Source organism: Chelonoidis abingdonii, chromosome 12 (assembly GCF_003597395.2).
Source record: "Chelonoidis abingdonii isolate Lonesome George chromosome 12, CheloAbing_2.0, whole genome shotgun sequence".
Classification (NCBI taxonomy): Eukaryota; Metazoa; Chordata; order Testudines; family Testudinidae; genus Chelonoidis; species Chelonoidis abingdonii.
Window position 1 is genome coordinate 1,115,616 of NC_133780.1, and position 8,571 is coordinate 1,124,186.

General features: G+C 67.5%; 1 protein-coding gene across 1 annotated transcript in view; it reads left to right on the forward strand.

Annotated features, from left to right (window-relative positions):
- TNXB (tenascin XB) overlaps positions 1-6,959 on the forward strand; it is a 62,475-nt gene extending 55,516 nt beyond the window's left edge. Inside the window, 8 exon segments of the mRNA XM_075071491.1 lie at positions 306-427; positions 1,344-1,445; positions 1,448-1,490; positions 2,311-2,447; positions 4,492-4,618; positions 5,814-5,865; positions 6,282-6,498; positions 6,741-6,959. Coding sequence (XP_074927592.1) covers positions 306-427; positions 1,344-1,445; positions 1,448-1,490; positions 2,311-2,447; positions 4,492-4,618; positions 5,814-5,865; positions 6,282-6,498; positions 6,741-6,959 — 1,019 coding nt within the window.
- Positions 6,960-8,571: the final 1,612 nt, after the last annotated feature.

Sequence of the window (8,571 nt, forward strand, 5' to 3'; positions counted from 1 at the left end):
CCGGTGGGGAGAGAAGGACGGAGGAGGGAGGAAGGGGAGGGATGGTATGGATGCGACAAAGGAAGAAGGAGGAGGATGGAGGGAGGGAGGGAATGGGACAGAAGGAAGAGGTGAGGAGGAAGGGGGGGAGGGCGGCACAGGCGGCTGACAGGCGCACAGGGACAAGGCGGCTGGATAAATGCTGGGGGTGATGGGAGGGCCCTGGTGGGCCTGAGGGGACGGGGCTCCACAGGCTGGTGCTGCCCCCAGTGGCCACGCTTGGGAAGGCCCCGGCTGGCTCCCCTGACCCCATGTCTCCCCCAGAGCTGGGAGAGGCCCCAGGACCTGCGCTTTCGCGAGTCCGCGAGACCTCGCTGGGGTGACGGGCGGGCCCCCGTCCACCCACGTCGACCACTACAAGGTCTTCCTTCAGCTTGCGCCCATGGGGGTAAGTGCCCGCAGCGCCCCCTGCTGCTCCAACAGCGCCTCAAACCGACCCCCACAGCGCCCCCTGCTGCTCCCCACATCGCCCCCTGCTGCCTCCACATTCCGACCTCCCACAGCGCCCCCTGCTGCCCCCCACAGCGCCTCAAACTGACCCCCACAGCGCCCCCTGCTGCCCCCCACAGCGGCCCCAAAACCGACCCCCACAGCGCCCCCTGCTGCCCCACCCAGTGCCCCAAACTGACCCCACAGCAGCCCCTGCTGCCCCCCACCAGCGCCCCAAACCGACCCCCACAGGCGCCCCCTGCTGCTCCCACAGCGCCCTGCTGCTTCACCATCGACCTCCACAGCGCCCCCTGCCTTGCCCCCCACAGCGCCTTCCAAACTGACCCCCACATCGCCCCTTGCTGCTCCACATCGACCCTCCCACGGCGCCCCTGCTGCCCCCCAACGAGTTTGCCCCAAATGACCCACAGCAAGCCTGCTGCCCCCACAGCGCCCCAAACTGACCCCCAGCGCCCCCGCTGCTGCCCCATCTGACTCTCCACAGTGCCCCTGCTGCCCCCCAGTGCCCCAAACTGACCCCCACAGCGCCCCCTGCTGCCCCCCAGCAGTGCCTTCGCTGGCCCTGCAGTGCCCCAACCAATGCCCCACCCACTGCTCCACCCTGCTGCCCCCACACTGCTGGCCCTGCAGCACTGTGACCCCCCCATAGCGCCCCCACTGTGCAGCACCTGAAATGCCCCCTGCAGCCCCAGAACTGCCTAACAGAACAGCACCCCCTACTGGCCGTGCCCTGGCCCCGCTCCTGGCATCACATCTCTCCCTTTTGCCTCTCTGTCGCCCGCTACGTGGTCCCCCGCCCCTTCAGATGGCCCCCCCACGCCATTTTTTATCTCTGACCCACCGTTTCGCCCCAGGAGAGCCGCAGGCCACGATGGTCAGAGGGCACCAGGCTGCAGACGACGCTCGGGGCGCTGATCCCCGGGGCCAGCTACGAAGTCAGCATCATGGCCATGCGGTGGCTTCGAGGAAGAGCGCGCCGCTGGTGGGCTACGTCACCACAAGTTAAGGGCCGACGCCTGGGTTCCCTCCCTGCCCCGGGGCCAGCGCCGGACGCCTGGGTTCCCTCCCTGCCCCGGGGCCAGCGCCGGACGCCTGGGTTCCCTCCCTGCCCCAGGGGCAGCGCCGGACACCTGGGTCCCCTCCCTGCTCTGGGGCCACTGGCCGGATGCCTGGGTCCCCTCCCTGCCCCGGGGCCACTGGCCAGATGCCTGGGTCCCCTCCCTGCCCCAGGGCCACTGGCCAGATGTCTGGGTCCCCTCCCTCCCCCGGGGCCAGCGCCGGACGCCTGGGTCCCCTCCCTGTCCTGGGGCCAGCGCCGGATGCCTGGGTTCCCTCCCTGCTCTGGGGCCACCAGCCGGACGTCTGAGTCCCCTCCCTGCCCCAGGGCCAGCACCAGACACCTGGGTCCCCTCCCTGCCCCGGGGCCACTGGCCAGATGCCTGGGTCCCCTCCCTCCCCCGGGGCCAGTGCCGGACACCTGGGTCCCCTCCCTGTCCTGGGGCCAGCACGGGATGCCTGGGTCCCCTCCCTGCCCTGGGGCCAGCGCCGGACGCCTGGATCCCCTCCCTGCCCCGGGGCGAGCACGGGACGCCTGGGTTCCTCCACTGTCCTGGGTCCCCTTCCCTGCCCTGGGGCCACTGGCCGGACGCCTGGGTCCCTTCCCTCCCCATGCAGGGCAGATGCCACACCCTGCCACCTGGATCTCTGGGTCCTGTCCCCTTGCCACCCCTCTGGATGCCTGGATTCCCCCACCCCCGGCGGCCAGAAGCCTGGGTCCCCTCGGGGGGCTGCTCTCCCTGACGCTCTGCGCTCTCTCCGCAGTCCCCGATGGCCCCTCCGACCTGCGAGCCGTCAACATCGCCGACACCTCGGCCCTGCTGCGCTGGCGCCCGCCCCGGGCCCCCGTCCAGAGCTACAAGCTGAGCTACGGGCCCCCCCAGGGTGAGCGCGGGGGCAGGGCAGGGCAGCACTCCCCTCCCCTCCCCCGGCGGGTGGCTCCGGCCCTGGCACCCGGGTCCGGCGGGGGCATCTCCTGGGCACTGGGCTGTCGCGTCCCTGCAGCGCCGGTCGCCCCCGCCCGCCTGGCCCCTTCGGCCTCCCGCGCCCCACGACCTCCTCACCCCCTCACCCCCAGCTCTCCCCCAGGCCCTCGTGACACTGCAGCTCCCCGGGACCGGCCGAGCACCCCTGGCTGGCTGCGGCTGGACACCTGTGTAGTTCTGAGTCAGCGTCCATGCGGTGATGGGGGGGCAACCGCAGCTCCCCCGCCAGCGCCACCTTCACACCGGTACGGGGGGCGCGGGACAGCCAATGCGGGGGGTGGGGGGGAAAGAGTGGCGGTGGCAGGGAGGGGTGGGGAAGCAGTGGGGGGTTGGGGAAGAAGGAGTGGGGCGGCAGGGGGGTCACGGAGGGGTGGGGATCAGTGTGGGGGAGGAAGGAGTGGGGTGGCCAGGGGGAGGGGTTGGAGGCAGCAGGAGAGTAGGGCGAGGGGAAGGAGTGGGGGCGCGGGGTCGGGGAGAGGAAGGAGTGGGACGAAGGTGGAAGGTGGGGAAGCAGTGGGGGGTGGGGGGAAGGAGTGCGGGATGGAAGGCGGGAGGGCGTGAGGAAGCAGTTGGGGGTTGGGGAGGAAGGGAATTGGGGGCGGTAGCGGGGAGGGTGGCAGCAGGGAGGGGAGAGGAAGGGAGTGTGGATGCGGGAGGTCGGGGAAGGAAGGAGTGGACGGAAGGGGCGAGAGGTGGGGAGCAGTGGGGCGGTGGGGAGGAAGAGTGGGGACGGAAGGGGGAGAGGTGAGGGAAGCAGTGAGCGGGTTGGGGAGGAAGGAGTGGGCGCGCAGGAGGAGGGTGGCGGCGCAGTGGGAGGGAAGGAGTGAGGCAGCAGGGGGTCACAGGGGGGAAGCAGTGGGGGGGAGGAAGGAGTGGGGCGGCAGGGGGGGGTGGGAGCAGTGGGCGGTGGGGAGGAAGGAGTGGGGCAGAAGGGGAGAGAGGTGGGAAGCAGTGGGGGGGGTTGGGGGGAAGGAGTGGGGGCAGCAGGAGGAGGGTGGGGGGGGGCGGGGGGGGGGCGCAGGGGGAGGAAAGGAGTGGGGGCGCAGGGGTCACGAGCAGGGAAGCAGTGGGGGGGAGGAGGAGTGGGGCGGCAGGGGGAGCGGTGGTGGGAGCAGTGGGGCGGTGAGGGGAGGAAGGAGTGGGACAGAAGGGGGAGAGGTGGAAGCAGTGGGGGTTGGGGGAGGAAGGAGTGGGGGCACAGGAGGAGGGGTGGAGGCAGCGCGGGAGGGAAAGGAGTGTGAATCCAGTGAAAAAAAAAAGTTGGGGGGGGGGGCAGCAGGGGTCACGACGGAGGGGAAGCCAGTGGCGGGGGAGGAAGGAGTGGCGGCAGGGCGGGTCACAGGAAGGTGGGGGAAGCAGTGGGGGTTGGAGGAGGAAGGAGTGGCAGCAGGAGAGGGAATGGGGTGGGGGACTGAGGGGGCGGTCCCTGTTTCACTCTCCCCCCCTAAGGACTGGACGCCCCCCGGGACCTGCGGCCACGAGGTGACCCCCCGCAGCGCCCGGATCTCTGGACCCCCCCACGTCCCCCCGCTGGCTACCTGCTGAAGCTACGGACGCCCTCTGGCCAAACGCAGTCCCGGGGAACCCCCCCAGCTCTCCCACCCACCACACACCCCCACCCCCTACACCCCCAGCACCTCCTACAAACCCCCCACCCAACCCTGCTCAGCCCCCAGCACCTCCTACAACCCCCCCACCCAACCTGCTCAGCCCCAGCACCTCCTACACCCCACCTAAACCTGTCAGCCCCCAGCACCTCCTACAACCCCCCACCCACCTGCTCACCCCAGCACCTCCTACAACACCCCCAATGCCCCTCCCCACTTTGTGCCCTCCCCCGGCTCCCCCACATGCCTGTCTGTGGAGCCAGGAGCCCCCCAGAACCCCATCGCTGCTCCCTCCCCCTCCCCCACTCCCTGTGGGCTGGGTCACCCCCCACACTCACTCCCTTTCCACCCAGGAGATCCCTGGGCCCGACGCCGCCTCCCACCAGCTGAGCAACCTGACCCGTTCAGCCGCTACCAAGGTTCCGGGTGCAGGCGATCCGGTGGCCGCCCAGCACCCCCATCCCACCTCCTTCAACACCGGTGAGCCGCAGGACTCCTTGGCGTCTCTCCAGTCGGGACGGGAGCGGGGCTGGTGGTTGGGGGATTGGAAGCCAGACGGGAGGGCAGTGGGGAGTGTGGTTAGAGCAGAGGGGGCTGGGAGCCAGGACCTCCTGGTTTCTCTTCCCAGCTCGGGGAAGGGAGGGGAGTCTGGTGGTTGGGAGGAGGTGGCGGCCGGGATCCCGGACTCCTGGGTTTCCATTCTCTCCTCTCCTTGGCGTTGGATGAGCCACCCCTATCCCCGGGACTGCCTGGCAGGAGCAGCTGACGGGCCGGCCCCTTCCCGCTAGGTGGACCATCTACCTGGGGGGCGACAGCAGCGGCCCCCTCAGGTGCTACTGGTGGGACATGGGAGACCGACGGGCGCTGGCTGTGAGTTGGGGGGCAGCGCGGGCTGGCGGGGCAGCGGGGCTCGAGTCTGTCTCTACCCCCCCTGTCTCCCCCAGGTGTTCCAGCGTCGCGATGAACCGGCGGGACGGATTTCATGGCGCGGACTGGCAGGACTATGCCCAGGGCTTACGCGAAACCGGTGCCAGGAATTCTGGCTGGCGTGCGTGATGGACCCGGCCGTGTCGGGGCGGCCCTGCCACCCCCAGAGCCCCTCCCCTGCTGAGCCAGGGAGGAACCAGGCGTCCGGGCAGCCCTGCCATTGCCAGACCCCGCCCCCTGCTGAGCCAGGGAGAGAACCCAGGCGTCCGGGCAGCCCTGGCCATTCGCCAGACCCGCCCCCTGCTTGAGCCAGGAGAAGAACCCAGCGTCCGGCCACCCTGCCATCGCCAGACCCCGCCCCCTGCTGAGCCAGGGAGAGAACCCAGGGTCCGGCCAGCCCATGCCATCGCCGATCCCGCCCCCGCGAGCCAGCGGAGAGAACCCAGGGTCCGCCAGCCCGCATCGCCAGATCCCGCCCCCGCTGAGCCAGGGAGAAACCAGGCGTCCGGCCAGCCCGCCATCGCCAGACCCCCGCCCCCTGCTGAGCCAGGGAAACAGGGCGTCCGGCCAGCCCTGCCATCGCCAGATCCCGCCCCCTGCTGAGCCAGGAGAGAAACCCAGGCGTCCGGCCAGCCCTGCCATCGCCAGATCCGCCCCCTGTGAGCAGGAGAGAACCCAGCGCGTCCGGCAGCCTGCCTATCCCAGACCCCGCTCCCCTTGCTGGCCATCTCCTCCTCTTTTTACCCAGGCGTCACCAGCCAGCACCTGACCAAAATATCGCCAGAACACCCGCACCACCTGTGAGCCAGGAGAGAAACAGCAGGTTGTCGGGCGGGTCTGTGCCCATAGCCATCACACACAGATCATCATCCCTCCGCCGGAGCCAGCGGAAGAGAAACCCAGACGTGGTCGCACGGGGACTTGCCCTGCCAATCCCGAACATAGTAACCCCCCAGCCCTGCATTAGCAGAGTGAGAACTCAGTGTGCATCTGGCTGCCCCCTGCAGAGCATGGAGGAACCCAGGAGGTCCCCTGTGAGCGGCCCTTGCCTTTTTCCCCAGACCCTCCCCCTGCCGTTGCTCAGGGAGAGAATCCCAGGGGCGTCCGGGCTGCCCCGGCGAGAGCTGTGGAGAGAACACGCAGGTGTCCAGGGTGCCTGCCATGACCCCAGCGCCCCGCAGAGGCAGTAGTGAGAACCCAGGCCGTCTGCCCCCAGGGTTAACGACGCCCTGCGAACGAGGCTGAGCGGCGAGGGAGTGAGCAAGGAAGCTGCGTGTGGTCTCGTCGGGCCCTCGGCGCCGGAGGCCGTGTTCGCCAGTAACCAGCGCTTCCGAGTGGACCCCGCCCAGCGAGGCAATTTCAATTTCCGGGCTGTGTCTGTGTGTGATCCGTGGGCAGCTACCGCCGGCACGCGCGGTGAGGAGAACAGTGAGGTGTGTGCAAGAGGCAGAGGCGCTGAGCTGAGGGGGCCACAGGGGGGTGGATGGGGACAACGGGGGGGCTGCTATGTTGAGGGGGTCAGTGGGGGGGCTGCTGGGGTCGGGGGGACAATGGGTGGGGTGTCTGTGTCGCTGGGAGAGCGGGGGGACCAAACAGGGGGTCCGTTGTCCTGGCGGAGGTTGGGGTGAGGGGTGCTGTCTCCCCAGCCCCCCTCCACTCCCTGCCGCCCCCCCAGGTCGACCGCACTGAGCTAACCACTCGGGCAGCGTCTTCTCGACCAGGGACCGGACCCGAACCGCCTGTTGATACCCTGCGCCACGTGTCCTACCAGCGGGGCCTGGTGGTACCTGCAACTCGCCACTACGCGCCAACCTCAACGGGCTTCCGACTCGGCAGCCGCCGGACACCCAGGTACGCGCACCGGACGCCTGGGTTCTCGCCCCGGCACTGGTAGGCGAGGGGCGGAGGCAGGACGCCTGGGTTCTCCTCCTGGCAGGGGAGGGGGCAGGACGCCTGGGTTCTGGCCTGGCTTTGGAAGGGGCAGGGGACGGTTCTGGGTTCTTCGCCCGGCTTGTGTGGGGCGAAGCAGGACGCCTGGGTTCTCATGCCTGGTGGGGAGGGGGGCAGGACGCCTGGTTCCTCAAACCCGGTCTTGGGTGAGGGCAGGATGCCTGGGTTTCTCGCCCAGCTTGGGGGGGCCGGGGGGGCTGGGGGGGACTTTGGGAGCCAGGACTCCTGGGTTGGCCCATCCCCAGGGAGGAAATCTAACTCCTTCCCCATCCAGCAAGTCCAAGCCAGTGGGGAAACCTGAGTCATGGATTAGCACCCAGCACTATTACAGAAGTTACTGGGGGGGTCATGGCTGGGGGTCTCCTCCACCCCCACTTTTCTGCCCCCCCCCCAGGAGCGTGAACTTGTTTAACTGGAAAAGGGCTTTGAGTATCTCCAATCTCTCTCTTCCACTCGATTATGAAGCTGCGGCCCCGCGGCGGGGTGAGGGGCAGAACGGTGTGTTACGGACAGCACGCGAGGAGAGAGCGAGCGAGATTTTATGCGGCAGCACTGCCGGCGCCCATCAGGGGGAAGCCAGGGCGTCACGCAGGAGACCACTCGCCGAGACCCCCTACCACCCCTATCCCACAGAGCCCACAATTGCCTTAATTCCCTTCCCCATAACCCCCCAGCCTTCTAACCTAGCCCCTCCCACCACGCCCACAGTGCAGCAGGCCCAGGCTTGAAGGGAGCACCACAGTCCCAGCTGGGGGGGCAGGTGGAACCCAGGAATCCCTGACCGCCACTAGCTCTGCTGGGGCCTCTGGAGAGGCATTTGGAGCAAGCATGTGAACCCCACCCCGGTGGCGCGACGGGAGATGGATGGAACTCCAAAGCACCTTTTATTCTGAACTGATATTATCAGCCTTTGATGGGCAAGGATACCGTCGTGGGGCAGAGTTAAGGGGTTTGCGCGGGAAATCGTGGGAGTGCAGAAGTTAAGGGGGTTTGCCGGGGCTGTACAGAGTCTCAGTTGAGCGATATAGTTGTTTATATATTAAAAAACAGCTGAAAAATGTTACAAAAAAATCTCCGTTCGAGTGAAATTATACTGTTGATTAGTGCAGGGATAGGTGTCGGGGTGTCATGGTGATTGCTGGGGGGCAGGGTTTTGATATATGCTGTTCTTTTGTTCTGTTCGGGACGTATGTGTAAATTTTTATGGTTTTTTTTTTTTTTTTTTGTGTTTTTTTTTTTTTTTTGGTGTGGTGGGGATTAGCGTGGTGGGAATGTTTTTTCGATAAGTTGTCAGGTGTGGGGTTTTTTTAGAGCGTGGTGTCGTTTGAATTAGGTTGGGGTGGGGAATAGGTGGGTAGGGCGAGGGAGGATGGGGCAGGGATATGTTGGTTTTGGTGTGGTTGTGTGTTGTGTGGTGTTTCGGTGTGAGAATGGGGGAGGACAGGGGTCGGGATAGGTGTGAGTGAGGTTGGGGAGGACGTGGGGCAGGGTGTATTAGGTGTGGGTGGTGGGATTATGTTTTGTGGTTTTAGGGTGAGCGGAGATGGCAGGATAGA